This window comes from Trichosurus vulpecula, chromosome 1 (genome assembly GCF_011100635.1).
Source record: "Trichosurus vulpecula isolate mTriVul1 chromosome 1, mTriVul1.pri, whole genome shotgun sequence".
Taxonomy (NCBI): domain Eukaryota; kingdom Metazoa; phylum Chordata; class Mammalia; order Diprotodontia; family Phalangeridae; genus Trichosurus; species Trichosurus vulpecula.
Genome location: NC_050573.1, coordinates 267,536,967 through 267,558,723, shown reverse-complemented (window position 1 = coordinate 267,558,723; position 21,757 = coordinate 267,536,967). Strand labels below are relative to the sequence as shown.

The window sequence follows — 21,757 nt, the reverse complement described above, 5'->3', positions numbered from 1 at the left end:
GTTTGGATATTGAACCCAATAAAAATAGGGCCCTGGAAGGAAGCAGCATCTCAGATCATGAGGAAGATCTGAGGTTCACTTTATTAAAGGGGACCATGGACCCTTTAATAAAGTACCATTGGCTCAGAGCTCTGCCTCAGTCTCTCTTATTGTAGGTTGGCTAATTTTTATACCAACAATGCAATGGAGGTTTGGGGAGACCAGTTAGGAGGCTATTCGGATAGGACAAGTAAGAGAAAATGGAAGCCTAAGCTTGAATAGTTGTCTGATATTGCTCCTCTTTCACTGCCAAACTCCTGGAAAAAAATGAACTCTAGCACAAGCTCTGGAACTAACTCTTCCAACTCCTACATGCCCTAGCTGGTTAAGTCCCCAGGGCTCAGCTGTTTTGCCTCTGCTGAGAATTCTAGTGTAGTCCTAAAGGGTTGGAGAGTGTCTTTCTAACGTTATAGTTCACAAGTCCCTTCCAGTGTGCTTCATCCCATGATTATTGATTGATATCAAATAGTAATGCAGATTGAATTAGCTGAGTTTCCAAAAGGAACAATGGAAGAGAGCACAGGGGACTTGATAGGTAAGACTGAGAGGGATAGAAAAGAGGGTGTATTACCAAACTTCCATTTTTTTTTTAATTGAAAACCTTTATCTGCCCCCATCCCTACCCCAAATGGAAGAACAAGCAAATTTCTTCTTCCTCTCACTTCTGTTTTTAATGGGAATATCCCACTTTTATACAGACAAATAAGCAGGTTGGTATCTTCGGTCTAGGCCTAATTAGATATGGGTAATAATCCAAATATCTTTCTCTGCTTTAACGCAGAATCTAATTAAGTTTATATGTTTCTGTTGCGTGTCTCTTGGTCTTGCCTTAGGACTCTATCCAAATTGTTGGAATTATGACCAAAATGGCCTGGGGAGGATTTTCTTTTCACATTTTACCCCACTGATTATACTAATCCCATCATACTCATTCAGTCATGCATACAGCTGCTGCTAACCAACAAATTTACCATTGATAAATGCTGACAGAGTAGCCGTACATTGCTTCATGATGGGAGTCAATGTTTTATTTTTGACTTCTCCACCATATCCATAGGAACCTCATCATTCGGAAATCTCATCATCCTGCAACATTCAATTAATCTTGGTTCTCATACAATTTTAGTACCCTCAGGCCCTCTGATTGGAGGGCAGAGTCATGAACTCTTCAACCTCCATTTTAGGAGAGGGACACAGGACATCCCATTTCTCATCTGGCTGCAGGCATGTTGGACTTCTTTTTTTTTTATTTCTCTACCCTGTCAGTGAATTGGATGCTTTCTCCACCTTCTTCTCCTCCCCACCTCCTTTTCAACTTTTGTGTGCTATCTTTCCTCTTTAAATTGTAAGTACCTTGAGAGCAAATACAATCTTTCTTTTGTATTAATCCCCAGCTCTTAACAAGATAGTTCCTGGCAGTAGTAGGCTTAACAAATGTTCACTGACCATTGATTTTATCCATATTGGATAACTTAAGACATTTTGATAATGGTAAAGCACTCAGGAGATTGATAAGAGATGAATCCAACTACAGCTCAGATCCAAAGATAATTATTCAAATTGTGTTTTTCTTTCTTCATACATTCTGGTACCTCTGCTCCCAAACTTCATATTTCTTTTAGTCTTCACTGACTCTCAAATGTTGCACGTCACTTATTTTAGTTGATCTGTCCAGCTGTGTCCACAGTCCTTAATTTTCATGCATTTCTATTTTCCAGCTGGGCACAAAGCCAGGTATCCTTGTGTGTATTATGTTAGGTTAGCCCTTGGAGACAATATAATTAGATCTAAAAAGGGGCATCTGTTGTCTTCTGAATAACCACAAAAAATGTTTTGTTATTCAACCATCTCTCTGAACTGCAGAGATTTCATCCTCAATAGATGGGCCTAATCTTTAAGAAAGCCCTCATTATTTATTTAAAGAGGTCCAATATGGGGAGATAATTGTCCTTTCTTTGGCACTTTTTGAAAAAAAACCAGACCTATGATTTCATTGTTGTAGGGAATTCTCAGTGAGGAAATACCCTCTACCCAGGCAGATCTGTACCTGTTCTGCGATGGACTGCAGTGAGAAAGAGATGCCTTGGTCATTGGAGGTAGTGACTTACTTGGGGTCATCCAGGTTGTTGTTGTTGTGTTTGTCCTTCATTCTCCAAGAAGACCATGACATCAGCAAAATGATGCCATGACTTGCAGTTGACTTTGATTTGAGTGAGGGAGTGCTGTTCAAGGTCACCAGCCTCACTTTCTCCTCCAGAAGCATCTGGATCCAGTGATCTGATATTCATCAGGATAACTGGAGATGACTCAGGATGCAGTGGAAGACCCTGGGTCTTTTAGGCTAAGGCCTTTTCATGTACTCACTTAGAGTGAGATAAAGCCTATTCAATGAATAGCCCTCTTTAAGAATTGAGTCAAGGGATGGCCCCTTTAATTAGGAAAAAAGAAAAAAATTAAGCTGGGAGGAGAAGACCCTCAGGGCTGCTGTTCCAAAGAGAAATAGTTACCATTGACATTCTAAGTCAGGAGGGCCCAAAATGCAGCCATTAAGTAGAGTTTGGGCAATGCAATTTATGTGCCTGACTACAAGGATATAAATTTACATAAATGCTTTAGTAAACAAAGCCCAGCTACTGCAGAGCTCTCACTAAAATGGCAAATCAAAACATATTGTCTACTGTTTCAATAAAAACCTAAGGTTGGACGGCCCTGGTTTAGAGAAAGAAAAAGAGAGAGAGAGAGAGAAAGGAAGAAAGGAAGGAAAAAGACAGAGGGAGAGGAAGAGGGATAGGGAGAAGAAGAGGGAGAGGGAGAGGGAGAGGGAGAGGGAGAGGGAGAGGGAGAGGGAGAGGGAGAGGGAGAGGGAGAGGGAAGGGAGAGGGAGAGGGAGAGGGAGAGGGAGAGGGAGAGGGAAAGAAAGAAAGAAAGCAGAAAAAGAAAGAAAGAAATCTAGCCAGTAAACCCTGTGTGAGGCAGTGAGAAAATAAAATGTGAAGACATCGCAGGGAATATATATATGTATAAATATATATCTATGTCTATTCATATCTATACTTAGAAATGTTTAAAAATCAAGAAATAGGGAAGGGGAAAATTCTGAGGCTGTGAGAATCTGATTGCTCAGCCTCTGGGAAAGTTTCTTTTTTTACCCTGAAACTTTTTGTTCTTTCTTCTGGTTCTGGTTTAAAAATTCACTAAGAAGAATAGGGTCACTGTGACCTGCTTTCCTTTACTGTAAAAGTACTGTAGCAGAATGGAGAGGGTCTCCCCCTCCCCTTATCCTATTCTCCTTCTTCAGATTTATAGATGTCACCTCAGTTGTAATCATTAACTAAGGGAATGGGAATTGGCATTTCTGTGCCTTTATTTCCCAGTTCTTTGTCTAGTTTTTGGCCCTCAGATTGTAAACCCGCCTCCCAGCCAATGGTGAGAAGGGTCAGAGGTGGGCGGGAATTCTCTTGCATTAGGTATAATTATTGGTGCTTTGCCCCTTGTATGGGGCCTCCTTTGCTAGATTTGTTCTGGCAGAGGAAGCTCTATTCTCATGAGAATTGAATAAAATTTTATTTCTGTTCCCACTCTGAGATGGTTCCTTATTAAAAATTATTTTTTTTAGTTGGTGAGGGTCTTTCATCCCACACAACCCCAAGTTAAGTGGGCAGCTTCTGGCCATCAAAATTTACCTTCCTTTGGAGAGGAGAAGGAGAAGGAGAGGGAGAGGGAGAGAGAGAGGGAGAGGGAAAAGACAGGCTGAGTTATGCAACTAGCTGGGTCCTCTTTTAGGAAGCTTGGTGTACTCACAGGTTGTGTTTGTCCTTTGTTTTCAAAGAGGACCGTGATGTCATCCAGTCAGTATATATCAGAGATGAGATTCAAACTCAGGTCTTCCTGACTCAGGCCATTCGTTATACTGGAATTATCTCTCATTTCACTGGTCTTCATGTTTATAATCATTTTCAACCCTCCATCTCCCCATTCTCTTTCCATCCTGACAAAAAACTTACATAGAGACTGCCACTAATTGGATGTATATGACCTACTCCTTTCACCTGCAAAATGAGGGGGGTCAGTTATTGATCTCTCAGATCTATTCCAGCTCCACCATTTTTATAATTTATGATTCTTATCATTCTTATCAAGACTAAGAACACCTACATTTAAGGCAGTGTCAAATTTGAAAACAAATGACCAAAAAGTCACAGAAGTTATACAACTGCTGTTAACTCCAAAATTATTAAAGAGCTCACACAGGTTGTCACAACCATAGTTAACTCTAAGAAATAAAATTAAAAATAAAATAAAACCAAAGAACTCACAGTGGCCATAAGCAAAAAGCTTTCTTTATTCCTTTGGAGGAGGCAGACTAGACACATGTGCTGGGGCCTCCTCTAGAAGGAGACCCACTTTAGTGAGGCTAAATTTTTATACATATAGCAACAGCTATGCAGTGAGCTATAGCCCTGACAATGAGGGGTAACAGCAACAGCGAAACAAGTTTGATTCATAGCAGGGCTTCATTACCAGAACATGGGTCCTACAGGTGCTCGTCTGAGCTCAGGGACCACCTAGGGCTGGCTTGAAACAATTCTGCGATTTTGCTGCAGCTGAGTTCCTCCAGAGGGTGAGCTCAAAGGATTGTTGCTATGCCAAGCTCAGAGCACAAGTTGCTTGCCAGGCCTTAGCTCTGGAAAACAGGGCGTCTCCTAATGATGGGGTGCTTGGGTGCCTGAGCTTGGACCCTAATTCCAAATCACATCTCTCCCTAGCTTCAAAACACTATCCCTGGCAGCTTCTTCCCAGCCCAAGGATACTATGCCTAGGAAGTACTCATGAGTAGGCCCCAGCAAAACACTTATCTCTCTCCCTGGTATAGTAACAAACTGCACCAGTAAGAATTATTAGCCTGAACTGGCTTTGTACTAGCTCATAAAGATATCCCGGACTATCTTTCCCAACTCCCTACTTCATTATATGCATCCTGGACTCCTCATTATGTGTATCCTAGACTTTAGACATATGTATGCTCCCTACATCTGTCTTGTCAGACAAGACATTGATCGTGGCAGACTTGGCAATCCTCAGTTGGCCCTGACCACTAGTTGACTTAGTGATATAGCAGGCCTAAAACCACACCTCTCTGTGGTCCCCCTCCCCCCTCATTGGGCTTTTCCCTGTGAACTCTGGATAAAAAGCTTTCGAAGTAGATACAAAAAGTGCATGTTCCTTTAAGAACTGACCACTCCTTAACCACTCCCTAATCCTGCCCCACATCACCTGGTTAGCATATTTGGCACATGTTTTACTACAGTTTATCCCATATAAACTTTAACTGTATCCTTCTAAGGTTGCAGGTTCCTTAAGAACTTTTGCCCACCAAAAAGTATAAAAATAAATCTTTGACACCTTGACTTAAAGAATGCTTGAGTCTGTGAATTCATTCCTGATGAACCTGTCCTGCTTTCTGGTCCTTGAGGGGTCTCTGAAACCCCCTCAAACTGTATCACTAATAGTAAAAAGAGAGGGGTTGTCTTGGCATGGGGATCCTGACCGCAGTATCCATGTAGTCCGTTCTTTAAAGGGGTTGCTATCAGACCAATGGGAAGTTACATGGTAGAAAAGGCCTGTGAACAACTCACTGATCATCTTTTGTCCAATTCCAACTGAAAAGTGAGTTGTGTTAGACCTAGATCCTGATATATAGTTCTGTAATTTCACATCTACTCTGTAGAAATAGGCAAATACTATAAATTACAGCTTGATTTATTGTTCTTTTGATTGTCTATACTTAAGAAAATGATGGAGAAATTGTTAATAATAAAAATGTAAATAATAATAATAAACTTAAAAGTATGTCCTGCATATATTCTTTTGAAGAGCCAATTTTTAAACATGTACCAATACACTCTACTCACGTTAACATATAGCACTTTCTTCACCAGTGCTTTTGACATTTGTGTTCCTGCCAGCAGTCAGTGACTATTGCATGAGTTCCAAGTATGAGCTAAATATCTCCACTCCAAAGTTTTAGGGAGAATGAAGTGTTCCTAAAGGAAACAGACTTCAGGGAGAGGAAAAAAGTGATATGAGGTAGTGAAGAAGATCTGTAGAATGATGATTGCTTTTGATAAATCTGCAGAGAGGGAGGGGAATTATATAAAATAACTTAATGCTGGGTTGGTATAATACTTTTGGCCATTTCTAACAACCTAATTGGAAAGAAGTAATCAAAATAACCTAGATTATTGAAGAAGACATTGCATTGCTGGAAGACCATTTAGCTCACACCTAACCTTTTTTTTCTGCAATAATTGAAAATTTTTGCCCAATCGATGTCCCTAGTTTGTTTTTTACCCTGAAAGTGTACCATCATTAGGCCTTAACAGATTTATAGGAAATCCCAGAGTTAGAGAAATAAGTAAAGGGAGAATTTAAATAAAACAATGTTCTTAATTCTGGCACGTAGGAACAGTAATTTTTTAAAAGCCAAGTTTGATATAGATATAGTAGAATGAGTATTTGACCTGGAATCAAGAGAGATGAGTTTGAATTCTGACATTTGCCAATTTTACTGTGTCACCTGGGAAAACCCTCACTAAACCTTAATTTCCTCATTTGTAAAATGGTGATGACAATACTTATATTATCTACCAAGCAATCATTGTGAGGAAAGAACTTTATATTAATGTGAGTTCTTGCCAGAGGCATGCTGGTAAATGTTTAAAAATTGGCTCTCCAAAAGAGTGCATACAGGACATACTTTTAAGTTCAGTGTGCAATTATGAATATTTTCTCCATCACTTTCTCAAGCAAAGAAGCTCCCCTTCCTTTGACAATCCTTTTTCTTTTAATAGATGTGTGTTTTGTTTTTGCTTTTTTAAAAATTTCCTTTTGGTTGTCCTTAGCCTCCTTTACTAACCTCAGCTCACTCTGAGCTTTCATGCTCCTGACATTGACATGTTCTTATATCAATCCTCTGTTACGTGGCCTTCTGTCCATCTTCTATCCATGTCTTTTTAGAAACCTAAGTCGGTTTGTGGTTTCCCAGTACAAAACATTGGATCCTTCAGACAAGTCCATTTTCCCTCACATTGGAATTGTTTCCCGTTGTTTCTTCGGAATTTTATTCTTTAGACTCTCTCTCATCTTTTCCGGGCTATCTTCCTTTGTAGCATTTATTGTGTACACACACACACACACATACACACACACACACACACACACAATTTTTTGATTGTCTAGAGTAGTTGTGAAATTATTGAACTGCACCTAAGAATGGGACAATTGACAACAGAATAAAGGTAGAGCTGCTGAATTCTCAGTTTCCTTATGTTTTCTCTGCCAAAGAGAATGGCTTTTGTACTAGAAATAATAATGATAGCTAACATTTATATAGTGTAAACTACGCATCAGGCACAGTGCTAAGCACTGTACAATTATTATCTCATTTGATCTTCACAAAAACCCTGTGAGGGAGGTGCTGTTATTATCCCCATTTTACAGGTGAGGAAACTGAGGCAAATGGGTTAAGTGACATACTTAGGGTTAGTGTTTGAGGCTAAATTTGAACTCAGGTCTTCCTGATTCTACCCAGCACTCTATCCACTCTGCTGTCTTGCTGCCTCTGAGCAGTTGTCAATGGTTCAATATTAGCATGAAAAGAGGTCTTCAGTGGAATATTCCAGGGATCCGCAGTTGGATGGGCTGGCAATGTTGCTTGAATGCAAGATGTATGCTTGCCTAAAAGACCATTTTACAGAGAACTCAAGCAAGGCAAGTACTCACATGGAGGTCAGGAAAAGAGATACAAGGACACTCTCAAAGTCTCTCTTAAGAACTTTGGAATTGATTGCATGACACGGGAGATACTGGCACAGGACCACATAGCATGGTGTGCCCTCATCAGAGCAGAGGCTGTGCTCTGTGAGCAAAGCAGAGCTGAAGTAGCTCAAAAGAAATACAAAATGAGCAAATTTATTTTGAAATGTGCCAACTTAGAGAAGCCACCCCATATGTTCACATGCACTATTTGTGCCTGACCTGCGGTAGAGCATCCTGAGCTCATATTGGTCTGATTAGCCACAGACAGATATTTGACTCTAACAGAGTAACTTGGCTCTAACAGTGTTGTTATTTTCCTCATGATAACTCTTCAAATAAACCATTTACTTTGCCCTTCTAAGTTTTCTCTTCTATGCTCTGTTCCTTTAGCTCCGTTCCTTGTAGGACATGGACTTAAAGGCCAGCACTATCCTGGTTGCTCTTCCCTGGATGCTCTTCGGTTGATCAATAGCTTCCTAAACCATAGTCCTCAGAACTAAATTCAATACTGCAAATACAATCTGACTATGGCAGAGTACAGGGGGACCATAAGACCTGTATACTGAGATTATAGTCCACTAATCCCCCCTGGAACTTTAACAAACTGTTATCTAACCATGCCTCCCCCATCCTTGCTTGTGAAGTTGAATGTTTTATACCCAAGTATGAGACTTTACATTTGTCCCTACTAAATTTTGTCTTTTTTAAATCTAGCCTAATGCTTTAGCCTTTCAAGAATTTTTTGGATCCTAACTCTTTCATCCAGTATGGTCTATGTCATTTCCAAATTTCCATGCCTTTATCCAGCTCATTAATAAAAACATTAAACTGTTGTTGTTGTTCTTCATTCTCTCCTGGTTCCAAAACTTCCTAGTCATGTGACCCTGGGAAGATCTCTTAATCCCTATGACTTTCATTCTCCTCATCTGCTAAATGGGAATAATGTTATAAGAACACTGTTTTGTAAACCTTAAAGTGTTAAATGAATATGATAAAAATAATAAACAATAGCTAGCTTTTATACAGCTCTTTAAGGTTTGCAAAGTGCTTTACAAATATTATCTGAGACAGACACATGTTAGGTGACTTGCCCAGGTTCATATAGTTAGTAAGTGTTTTAGGTCAAATCTGAGGTCAAGTCTTCCTGATTCCATGTCCAATAAAATACTCTATCCACTGGCAACATATGAAATAGGACTAAGACCTGGAAAATTTGCCCTGCATTCCATTATTCTTACCTAAAATATGCATATCTTCATGAATACTCACAAAACAGCAGAACTGACCATTTTACATCCAGTCACCAAATAATAGGAAGTATGGGAGATTTTGTATCATACACGATAAGGCAAAGGTTTTGCCTACTATTTGAGGACCAGGTTTAAGTATGTACATGTACTGGTACTAGTGAGGTACTTTCACCAGGAGTAAGGTTAGAATCTTCTTTGCTGAGCTATGGGGTGATGGAGGGACTTTAACAGGGCAGATAAATAGTGGCACCAGGTGGTGAGGGGTGGAGTGCCTGTCATAAAGAGTCATAAAGAACCAATCATGGATTTCAAACATATCTGATAGGGAAGGAATAGGTTTCTGAGCCACCTTTGTATCACCTTGACGGTTGTTGTACCTTGGTCAGGTCAGTCCATCCTTTGCTGGAATAGAAGTGTAACATGTGAGGGAGTGGGGATGAGCAGTTGGCAGATGGGGCTCTGAAAGGTTTGCTATGGCTGGGCTATGGCAGTCTGGAGTTTTTCTTCCCATTTTCCTTGGTGGTATGGTGTTGTGGCTCTAACTAATAAAATGCTTCCAGAAAAGAGTATCTCAGTCACTGAATATCTTGGGTAGTCATAGTTGGGCCCAATGCGGCCTGGGAGCCAAGACATAGAGAACATCTGAAGAGGGGATCTGAGTGGTCATGGACTCATTTGTTAAATTCAGCCATTTCAAACACATCTTATCCTCATGTCTGAGCTCGATAGCCTACCACTGCCCAGCATTGAACAGCCTCGTGACATACCATGACAGATGTATCACCTTTCAAGGCTATGAAAAGCTAACTTAATCTTTTGCTGTTCCTTCTTTCTAGTTATGAGTAGAGCCTCTGACCTCATCATTAAACCCATCATTAACACTATCCCTCTCTCTCAAAATTCTTCTTCTACTTATTCTGCCAGGGAACAGATAGTGGTGGTGATGGAGGTGTTGCCTTCCAGGTCAGTGCATCAATCAACAAACATTTATTAAATGTTAACTACGTGCCGAGCTTCCTGCTAGGCTGGGGATACAAATATAAACAAAAAGAGACATAATGGCTGTCCTCAGAGAGTTTATATTCTAATGGAGGAAGACAAATAAAAAGGAGATTGAAAAGGGGAGAGAGATGTATCCATGTGGGATTATGATGGCAAAATCTGGAGAATGAAGAGTGGTTGGTCCAGGTCCTTCCTTAAAATGGAGGCTTCAAGAGGAGCCCACCAATGGGAGAAAGAGGCGAAAGAGTGGAGGAAGAAGTCAGTGGAAGCATGGTAGTGAAGTTCAAGGTGCTCTTGATGAAAGCAACTAATTAATAGCAGAGCATGTACCCTCACAACTTGTTTTCCAAAACTGGTCCTTAGGACCATATCCATTCCATGCTGTCACATAATACTAATGTTTTTACTGTTATTCATCTGTAGTTTAAAATTGTCTTTATTCTTGTCTCCCTTCTATGACCCAAATATATATGAGCTAAGACCCGGAAAATGCATCTGAGGCAAATAACTCCTCCCATTTCAATTTCCTCATTTTTGATGATGATAATATCAGTCTCACAGAGTGAGGTGAGGAATATTTTGTAAACTTTAAAGCATTACATAAATTGGTGCCTTTATTATTAATGTACAAGGAAGCTATAACTTACTCCATAGAGAGGACATAATTACTTTTCCCAAAGCCTAGAACTGTCTGGCAGTGGGGGTAGAGAGTAGAGGGAGAATATTAAAGGATGAAGTTGGGAACTGTCTCTGAGAGAAGGACAAGAGAGAGGCCACTGTCGTGGTAGCCCTTGCACTTTGAAAAGCTGCTCAGCCTAGAAGAGAGGCTGTGACATCAACTGCAGCCCCAAGGACAACCAGTGGAGGGGGCCCTTTCTCTTCTAGTGAGTTTCAAAGTCACCTGAGGGCCACTGCTCTGCTGAGCTGGGCGCTGATTGTCAAATCTTCTAGACTTTTTTCTTTACAATCCTCTGGCATAAACCTTTTGTGGGTGTGAATGAAGGAGTACTAGAGATCAGACTATAGCGAAATCAAGGGAAGCAGTGGGGAAAGAGTCATTTTCCTGAGTTTCTGGTTGTTGTCTCTCCCACTTTACCTTCAGGGCTTCTCCACCCTACTTATAGGCTTGTTGTTGTTCAGCCACTTTTAGTTGTGTTCCACCCTTCATGACCCCATTTGGGGTTTTCTTGGTAAAGATAATTTGGCTTGCCATTCCCTTCTCCAGCTCATTTTACAGATGAGGAAACTGAGGCAAATGGGAATAAGTGACTTGCTCAGGGTCACACAGCTAGTAAGTGTCTGAGACTAGATTTGAACTCATGAAGATGAGTCTTCCTGATTTCCAAGCCCAGCACTCCATTCACTGTGCCAACAAGCTGCTCAACCTATAAGCTTATCTCTTGGTAAATGTTGGGTTGTTTCCTGAGCATTAAAGGCAAATCACTTGGGTCCCCTAATGTTTTCTTGGAGAAACCACATTCATCTTCCCTACCTCTCAACATCCTCCCACCCACCCAGTCTTATTATTTCTATAGTTTCAAAGAAGGGATAATCAGATTCTTGGACTGATTAATAAGGTTTTATCTCCTAAAAAAAAAGCAAGTCATGCCTTTATTCTAGATTTTCCTTGGTTCTGGACCATTTGTCTAACAATATGGAACTGATGGCACATTCCCTAGATACATCCCCACTCTCCAAATTATTGGCACAACCTGGTTCTAGTCAGGGGTCCCAGACCTTAAAAGCCAGCAGGGAGATGCATCAGGCAAGTTGTAGTAGAGTTGCTATAGAAGAAACCAAAGAAAGAGCAATAGCAGAACTGTAGGAAGGAGATCAGCTGACTTGGAGGGGTTTATGTGAGTGTGAATCCCAGGAGATGTGTACAAGGGCAGAATTACACATGCTGTGGAATCCTACAGCTCAGATGCCTTGTCTTCGGTGTATGAGCCCAGGTGAATGAACAACTTTACAACTCTCCCTCAAAGTATCTGGTCTTCTAGGTAGTTGTACACAGAGAGGATAACAGATATCTAGGCAGAATTTCAAGAAAATCTAGTTAATATGTAAGAATTTACTTTAAAGAGTAGCAGATAGTAAGACAAGGAGGAAAATCACAGTAGTTAGATGTGTACAGTAGGAGTTGATATTCACAGTAACCTCAGAGAAGACATCTGCTCTTACTAATGTAAGAACCTGTCTTACAAGGCCTGTCTGGAGAAATTACTGCAAAAGGAGAGGTGGGTTCTAGGTCACATTATCAGCTCTGCTTCTGATTCCTTATGGGACTCTGGACTGATTGCTATTCCTGGATTCTGAAATCTACTCTTCTATGAAATGGAAGGAGCACTGCTATATCTTTTTATTCCTTCTAGATAGATAAAGCCCTCAAGTGCCAGGCAATATGCTAAACTCTAGGGACACAAATACAAGAAAAGAAGATCTCTATCTTCTAGGAGCTTATAACTCTAATAGGCAAAAACAGAACATTAAAAGGGGACCTGGAGTTAGGAGTGAGAAGTGGAGGAAGCATGTTAAAGGGTAGGATTGGGCACTGTCCATGAAGTGTCTATTTTATTCTATAATAATAACTTTTATCTATATATCACTTTAAGGTTTGCAAAGCAAACATATATTACTCATGAAGTCTTCACAACAACCTTGTGAGAGAAGTGCTAACATGTTTTCTATTTTATAGATGAGGAAACGTAGATTAAGTGACTTTCCCAGGGTCATAGCTAGTAAGTATTGTATCCAGGTGGGATTTGAACCCAGGTCTTCCAGACTATCAGTCTAACAGGTATGACATATAAATGTTGTTGACTAAGGCTGCTTTCAGGAATAAGAAAACCTAATATTTTAAATATTGCTTTGCATACTTGGCATAATTGTAGAACCTCATTTATTAAGTACTTTAAAAACCTATTTGCTAGATTGAAAGATAGAAACAATATGATTCAGAACTCAGGCCCAAAATGGGACAATGTGGGATTTCTAGTTTTGCTTTCTGCAGGTATGAGTTTGGTAGGCTCATAGGCATGGATCAATAAGGAAGGTTTCAAATGGCCTGCTCTTTATTTTTCTGTCCTATTACCAGGAGCAACCCCTCCTAGATCACTGCCTTGTCGTGGCAGAGCAGTTTGTGCAGCTCAATGAAAATGTGAGCTATGCTGTGCAGGGTTACCCAAGATGGACAGGTCATAGTGAAAAGTTCAGACAAAGGGTGATCCACCGGAGAAGGAAATGGCAAACCACTCCAGTATCTTTGTCAAGAAACCCCATCAACAGTATTAAAATGATAAAAGATATGACATTAGAAGATGAGCCCTTCAGGTCAGAAGGTGTCCAACACATCACTAGGGAAGACCAGAGAACAATTACAAAGTAGCTCCAGAAAGAATGATGCAGCTGGGCCAAAGATGAAAGGAAGCTCAGCTGCAGATGGGTATGGTGATGAAAGGAAAGTCTGATGCCACAAAGATCAATACTGCATAGGAACCTGGAATGTAAGACCTATGAATTAAGGTAAGCTGGATGTGGTCAAACAGGAGATGGAAAGATTAAACATCAACATCTTGAGTGTCAGTGAACTTAAACGGATGGGAAAAGGTAAATTTAATTCAGGTGATCATTACATATACTAATGTGGGCAAGAATCCATTAGAAAAAATGGAGTAGCCCTCATAATAAAATGGTGAGAAAAGCAGTATTGGGGTATAATCTCAAAAGTGACAGAATGATACCTGTTCAAATCCAAGGCAGAGCATTCAATATCACAGTAATACAAGTTTATACTCTGATTACTAATGCTGAATAGATTGAATTCTCTCAATTCTACAAAAACCTACAATATCTTCTAGAAATAACACCCCCAAAAGATGTCACATTCATAATAGGAGATTGGAATGCTAAAATGGGAATCGAAAGATAATTGTAATAATAGGTAAGTTTGGCCTTGGAGTACAAAATGAAACAGCAGAGACTAATAGAGTTTTGTCAAGATAACTCATTGGTCATAGCAAATACTCTTTTTCAACAACCCCAAAAGTGATTCTATACATGGGCATTACCAGACAGTCAATATTGAGATCAGATTGATTATATATTTTGCAGCCAAAGGTGGAGAAGCTCTATACTGTCAGTTAAAACAAGATCTGGAGCTGACTGTGTTTCTTATTGCAAAATTTAGACTTAAATTGAAGAAAGTAGAGAAAATCATCAGACTGCATAGGTATGACCTAAATAACATCCCTTATGAATATGAAGTAGAGGTTTGAATAGGTTTAAGTGATTAGATACAGTAGAGAGAGTGCCCGAAGAACTATGGACAGAGGTTCACGACATTGTACAGGAAGCAGCATCAAAAAACATTCCAAAGAAAAAGAAGAACAAGAAAGCAAAACGGCTGTCTGATGAGGCTTTACAAATAGCCAGGAAAGTGAAAAGGAAAGGAAAAAGGGAAAGCTATACCCAATTGAATTCAGGATTCTAGTGAAAATCAAGGAGAGAGAAATTTTTCTTAAATGAGCAATGCAAAGAAATAGAAGAAAACAATAGAATGGGAAAGACAAAAGATCTCTTAAGAAAATTAGAGATATCAATCTTATTTATTTAACTTGTATGTGGAGTACATTATGCAAAATGCCAGGCTGGATGAATCAAAAGCCAGAATTAAGGTTGCTGGGAGAAATATCAACAGTCTTAGATATGTGGATGATATCACTCTTAAGAAAGAAAGTGAAGAAGAATTAAGAAGCTTCTTGATAAGGGTGAAAGAAGAGAGTGTAAAAGCTGGCTTGAAGCTTTATACACACACACACACACACACACACACACACACACACACACACATATATATAAAACTAAGATCATGACAACTGGTTCCATCATTTCCTAACAAATAGAGAGAGAAGAAGTGGAAGCAGTGTCAGATTTTATATTCTTGGGCTCAAAGATCATTGCAGATGATGACAGCAGCCATGGTTTTTCCACTAGTCATATATGATTGTGAGAACTGGTCTATAAGGAAAGCTGAGTGCCACAGAATAGATGCTTTTAAATTGTCATCTGGAGAAAAAATTTTTTTTACTAATATTACCCTTTATTACTATTGCTTTTCTCCCCCCACTTAATTGTATTTTATTTTTTCTGATTACATGTAGAATAGGTTTTTCAACATTCACTTTTATTAGATTTTGAGTTCCAATTTTTTTTCTCCCTCCCTCCCTCCTTCCCCTCCCCCTTCCCCAAGATGGCAAGCAATCTGATATAGGCTATACATGTACAGTTGTATTAAACATATGCCACATTAGTTATATTGTGAAAGAAGAATCAGAACAAAAGGGAAAAACCACAAGAAATAAGAAACAAAAAACAACAAAAAAAGTGAAAATAATATGCTTTGATCTTCATTCAGACACCATAGCTCTTTGTCCGGATGTGGTTAGCATTTTCCATCAGGAGTCTTTTGGACTTGTCTTGGATCATTGTATTGCCGAGAAGAGCTAAGTCTATCATTGTTAATCATTGCACAATGTGGCTGTTGCTTATACAATGTTTGGAGAAAACTTTTCAAAGTCTTTTGGACATTAAAGAGATCAAATCAGCCGATAGTTAAAGAAATTAACTCACATTATTCATTAGAAAGTTAAACAATGAAGCTGAAGCTTAAATACCTTGGCCTTATAATGAGAAGACAAAATTCATTGGAAAAGACCTTGATGTTGGGAAAGATTGAAGACAAAAAGAGAAGGGGACAGCAGAGGACGAGAGGGATAGATAGTATCATGGAAACAACGTATGTGAGCTTGACAGTCTTGGGCAGATAGTGCAGGGCCTAGAATGCTATTATCCATTTCATGGCTGAAAAGTCAGCCATGACTGAACAACAGCAACAATGATTAGGAGCAGATATAAATTTTTCCATCTGGCAATTCAGAACTCTTTACAACCTGGTTCAAATCTAACTTTTCAGGCTTATTATACATTATCCCCCTTTATGCACTTTGTAGAGCAGTCAAACTGGCCTTCCTCATATTCTTCACACATGACGGTCCATCTCTCATCTCTGAAGCTCTATGTAGGCTTTCCCTCAGGCCTGGAACCTACTCTTTGATCATCTCCACTTTTTAGAATCTGAACTTCTTTCAAATTTCAATTCAAACACTATCTCCTATACTAATCAAATGATGGATCAGCAAGCATTTATTAAGCACCTACTGTGTGCCGGGCATTTTGTAAGGCACTGGAGATGCAAAACAAAAAATGAAATAGTCCCTCCCCTCAAAGAGTTTACATTGTCTAGGTGGAGAAATCAGTGAGGAAGCAAGCATTATTAAACACTGACTATGTTCCAGGCACCATGCCAAATGTTGGAGAGACAAATAAAAGCAGAATCACCATTCTTGCTATCTAATAGAGGAGACAACGTATTAATTACTAGGTACATAAAAATGTATATACAAAATATATGTAAAAAAACTAAGCAATTTTTTGAGGCTAGGAGCTGAAGACCTCAGGAAAGGCCTAATTATAGACAGAGCTCCCCAGTCGCTAGTATCCTTCATTCACTCCAGAAATTACATTGTATTTATTTTGTATATATTTCTTATGAAAGGCAATCTTGCTTAGTAGATAGAGAGCCAGCCTCAGAGCAAGGAAGACTGGGTTCTAATTCAGCCTCTGCACAAATTTTGGCTATGTGACCTCCAGGTCTGTCCCTGTCAGTGTCCTGAGTAATGGTCTACCACTTCAAGTTGCAGAAGAGTTGTTGATCTATATTGGGAGAAGAGGTTTTTCACTTGTTTTCTACACCAATGAAATCATACATTTGGACAAACAAACAAAGAAACAAACGCAATCAAAACAAACCAAAAGCGCAAGTATATAGTTATGTGGAATCTGTCCATGTTGTTTCCCCGACAGAATATAAGCTCCTTAAGGTTAAGGATTATTTCAATTTTGTCTTGGTATCTCCGACACCTAGTACAATGCCTGGCAAACGGTAGGCACTTAAAAATTTCTTATTGATTCTTTTGCTTTTCACGACTCAATTTAAAATATGATCAGGTGAGAAAGCAGAAAACCAAATTAGCAGGTCTGTGGGTAAGGATCATTATTACAACACTATATGCAACACTAACAAAAAGTATGTATGCAGTTATATTCTGGATGAGATCATTGCATTTTGAAAAAAAATGACAAAAACTTCTCTTTCTTAATTCTAACAAATTTTATTGCTAATTAACTCAAGACCCTGAAATTCAATCCAATTCATCACTTTTAAAGTATGTGAAAAGTGCTATGCTAATGAACTGAAGATACACCAGCAAAAGTAAAACAAATTTTCCATTAAATGATTCTATTATTAGGTAATATTATGTATAGACAAACACAAGTGAATGTATTTTCTGCGAAAGTATTCACCCATCTCCATCAGTAATATTATAACACCCTGGACCAATAATTATGCTGATAATTAGAAAACTCACACCTCTTAGGAGTTACTCTAACTAAAAAAGATAAAAGAAAAAGAAAAGAAAATCCCATTCTTGGTTTTCTAGTATTCAATACTGAACAGATCAGTTTCACTATTTAGCAATCTTTGACAATATCTAGAGTCTAAAAGTTATCCTTTCTTTTATATATAATGATATTAGGGGAGCTATTTAAGGATACTGCCTACAGCCATAAGATCTATTCATCTTGTACTTCATCATTAAATATACTTAATTATTTTTCCCATTTTAATTATTTCCAGAGAGCAGACATAATGAATATGCGCTGATTTCACTGATAAAGGCCTTTGAGATTGAGGAAAAAGCAGGGCAGACAAGCTCCATAATCATTATAGGAGGAATTGTGTTTGTCCTTTGTTTTTGAAGAGGACCATGGTATCAGGGAAATGATGACATGACTTGCAGTTAACTTTGATTTGAGTGAGGGAGGGCTGTTCAAGGTCACCAGCCTCACTTTCTCCTCCAGAGCCATCAGGATCCAGTGACCAGATATTCATGAGGATGACTGGAGATGACCCAGGATGCAATGGAAGACCCTGGCCCTTTTAGGCTAAGGCCTTTTCATGTATTCACTTAGAGTGAGGTAACGGCCTATTCAGTGAATAGGCCTCTTTAAGAATTGAGTCAAGGGATGGCCCCTTTAATTAGAAAAAAAGGAAAAAAAATCAAGCTGGAGGGCAAGACCTCAGGGTTGCTGTTCCATAAAAAACAGTTACCATTGACATTCACTCTAAGCCAGGAGGGCCCAAAATACAGCCTCATTACTGAGAATCAAACTTTTATTTCAGCAAGTGCTTTAATTTCTTGTGCAATCATGATCAGAAGGCCAAATCATTCCCACATGTCCCATGCAAAGATCAACTCTAAAAATGATAGAAAGAACAGTTCATTTCTCTTTCTTTTTTTTTTTTAGTTTATATGGACACTTAAAATCACCAATGGAGATATTTCTTTTTGCTTCTCCCAATACCCTTTTTAGTCTTTTTTTTCTTTTCTTTACCTAACTTTTTTTTTAAAGGAAATTGAAGTAGGAACTAAATTTTATCTCTATGATACTCTTGCCTGATACAACCTCATCTAAAACATCATCTCATTTCTAAAAGAAAATCTAAAAATAATTCTAAAAAGAGCCTGGGATCAGGGAGGAGAAAATATTAAAACATATATCTCCCACTTCAGGATAGAAATAAAATGTACCCGTAATTCTCATTTCACCTTTCATAATGACGTCAAATATATAAAAGAACTATCTTTAGATAATCTTCTAAAACAATTAGCTTTCTGAAACTTGAATGAAGACAGCACAATTTTTCATATATAGTTTTTTAGATTTCTGTAGTCCCTATAGGAGCAATGTTTAACTCAGAATAGAAGAAATTCCCATTTTAGGACTCCTACCACACACATAGCTCAATAAAAAAGGAGAATTTGGATTCTCCAGACCAACCCTTCTACCTGGATTAGTGATTGTAGTAATGTTCTTACCTTGACATAGTGAGGCACTTTTCTGTCCTCTTCATGTTCATCCTCGATGTTTTCCTTAGTTTGGTAAATATTTGCATTTTGTCTCTCAATCCTAAATTGGAGCAGAATTTGTCTCCACATAGATGGTTTGGGGAATTATTTCTGGAGCCACACTTGATTGTCTTGGGAAAACTTGAATATTCTTTATGTTAAAGAAACAGAATGAATCCTATAGCTTGGGTTGAGTGATACCAGTAGAGAAGCAACTCTATTTCTTCATCTTTGAAAAATGCTGGTAAGTCTTGCCAGGACCTAAACAGAGAGTTTACAGTGATCAAGGCAGAAAGGATTATCTATGCTTTGTGAACCAGTACCTTATCCACAAAGCTTTAGTATGCTATTCCGGCTTAGCGTTGAGACCTATTATTCGTTGTGTCTTTGTATTTGAAAACTGCATTCTAAAAGCAAAAGTACACGCCAGATTCACATCCATGGTGAGAAACCTTACAAGTGTTACAAGTCATCTTTGCAAGATTTGCAGCACAGTTTACTATTTTAAAATTAATAGTTTTCTCTTGTAGCTTCTTGAAGAAAGAATTAGACATGGGAGGCGGGGTGTGGGATGTGACACAATGCTGTTTTAGTGATGTGTGCAAAATGGCCAAGTTTAGCTTAAGTCAATAGTATTTGTCAATCACCTGCTGCCCAATAGACAGAACAGATGGTCTATTGTTAATCCTTTTAGGCTTCTTGAAAAGACCATTTTAGTAACAGCTATGTTTGCATATAGAGACTTATAATAAATTTAAAGCTAAAACTTAAGTTCAACTATTAATAGGCTGCTATACTTAGTTTATAAAAGTGTTATTAGAGGTTACTTCTTGGGAGGAAAGGGATGAGGAAGGCAATAAGCCTTTATATAACCCCATGTGCTAAATGCTTTACAAAGATTATGTCAATTGACTTTGGCACCAGATCACTATTCACTGAGTATGTTAAGAATGGCCATTCCAATGCCACAATTTAGTGAAAATGATTTAAAAACTATAAAGTGTGATGAAATATAAGATATTAATAATAATAATCAGAAAGAGAAATTTGAAAAATATTTCTTATAAGCCAAGTTGTATCTATTCTCAATCACCCTCTACCACAGAGGTATCAAACTCAAATAGAAACAAGGAGCCACTAACCCATACATAAGGATACCTTTGAGCTGCACATTGACTTAGAAAACCACATATGTTTTCATATTTCTTTTTTTCAAGTAATATATCAACACATTAAAATCAGATGGAAATTACATTTTAATCTAGTTTGGGCTGTATTTGGGAGTGTTGTGGGCTGCATGCTACCCTTGAACCACAGATGTTTGTGACATCTCTGTTCTACATTGTTTGAAAGGGAATGGTAGGATCATGCAATGGAAAGAGAGTGGTGAATCGGGAGTCCCAGAATATGGATTCAGATGTTGCCTCTACTACTTTATATCTGGGTGACCTTAGGCAAATTGCTGAGGCCTTCTGCAAAATGAGAGGACTGGGGCCATAACACCTCTAAGATCCTTTCCTCCTGTATATCTATGAACCTTTTTTAGGAAAGCAATCTATCTAACTAAAAAGGATATTAGACCTATAGTCAGGAGAAATGAATTCAAATTCTGTCTCAGTTACTGACTGTGCAAATATGAAACCAATTTTAACCTTAGAGACTCACTACTCTCATTTGAATATAACAGTGATTTAAGCAGGCTTGTTTTTATCTTAGTATTCCTTTGTGTTTTCCCATTGTAAAGGGACAGGAAATATAGGGTGCTGGGAATGAATTGTCCAAAATTGTTAAAAGATTTCCTTTTTTTTTTGAAGGGAGGAAGGCAGGGCAATTTGGGGTTAAGTGACTTGCCCAAGGTCACACAGCTAGTACGTGTGTCAAGTGTCTGAGGTCACATTTGAACTCAGGTCCTCCTGACTCCAGGGCTGGTGCTCTACTCACTGCGCCACCTAGCTGCCCCTAATGAAAAGATTTCCTAAAAGGCTTGTGTTGAATTGGGCATTTAAAGTGAAGACAATAGACTGCTTTATTATAGATCCATCAGGAAACCAAGAAAATCACACCAGAGAGAAGCAACATTGACAGGAGTTTGCAATAGATGAGGTGGGGATTACTCTGCTTGTTAAGGAAATGTTTCCTCCCCTCCAGTTTCTGCTCTATCTTCCTGCATGCTCAGTACTTAACAGTTTTGGGGAGTGGAAGTGGATATTCCTCTTCCTTCTCTCATTGACTTTGACTTTGAAAGTGGAATGTGCTCTCTTAAACCATCACTCTGTTAACCTGGGGATACCCAGCTGAAGACAAGCAAGAGTGAAGTGGAAGTTTTTTAGGTTTTTACTGGAGCAAGAGTGGCAAAGAGTTTTAATACTATTATACTTTCAATTCTGGTTTTCTCCAGTGAATGTATTCTAATCTACAAAGCCAGGGTGTTTTTCTTTGGGTCATATAAAGTTAGAAGAAGGATAAGAATATCAATAGAAAATGTAGGCACAGTCACCTTGGATAAATTTATGAAATATTTTACACTAATGAAGTTTACATTGTAAATCTTAGATTGAACTCAGAGGAACTCAGGTAGGCAGGGAGTTTGTCAGGGCTTCCTAGAGCATGCACAGTGAT

General features: G+C 38.7%; 1 protein-coding gene across 1 annotated transcript in view; it reads right to left on the bottom strand.

The window, feature by feature from the left end:
• RGS20 (regulator of G protein signaling 20) overlaps positions 1-19,228 on the bottom strand; it is a 141,294-nt gene extending 122,066 nt beyond the window's left edge. Inside the window, exon 1 of the mRNA XM_036738981.1 lies at positions 19,109-19,228. Coding sequence (XP_036594876.1) covers positions 19,109-19,228 — 120 coding nt within the window. The remainder of the gene's footprint in view (positions 1-19,108) is intronic.
• Between the last annotated feature and the right edge of the window lie 2,529 nt (positions 19,229-21,757).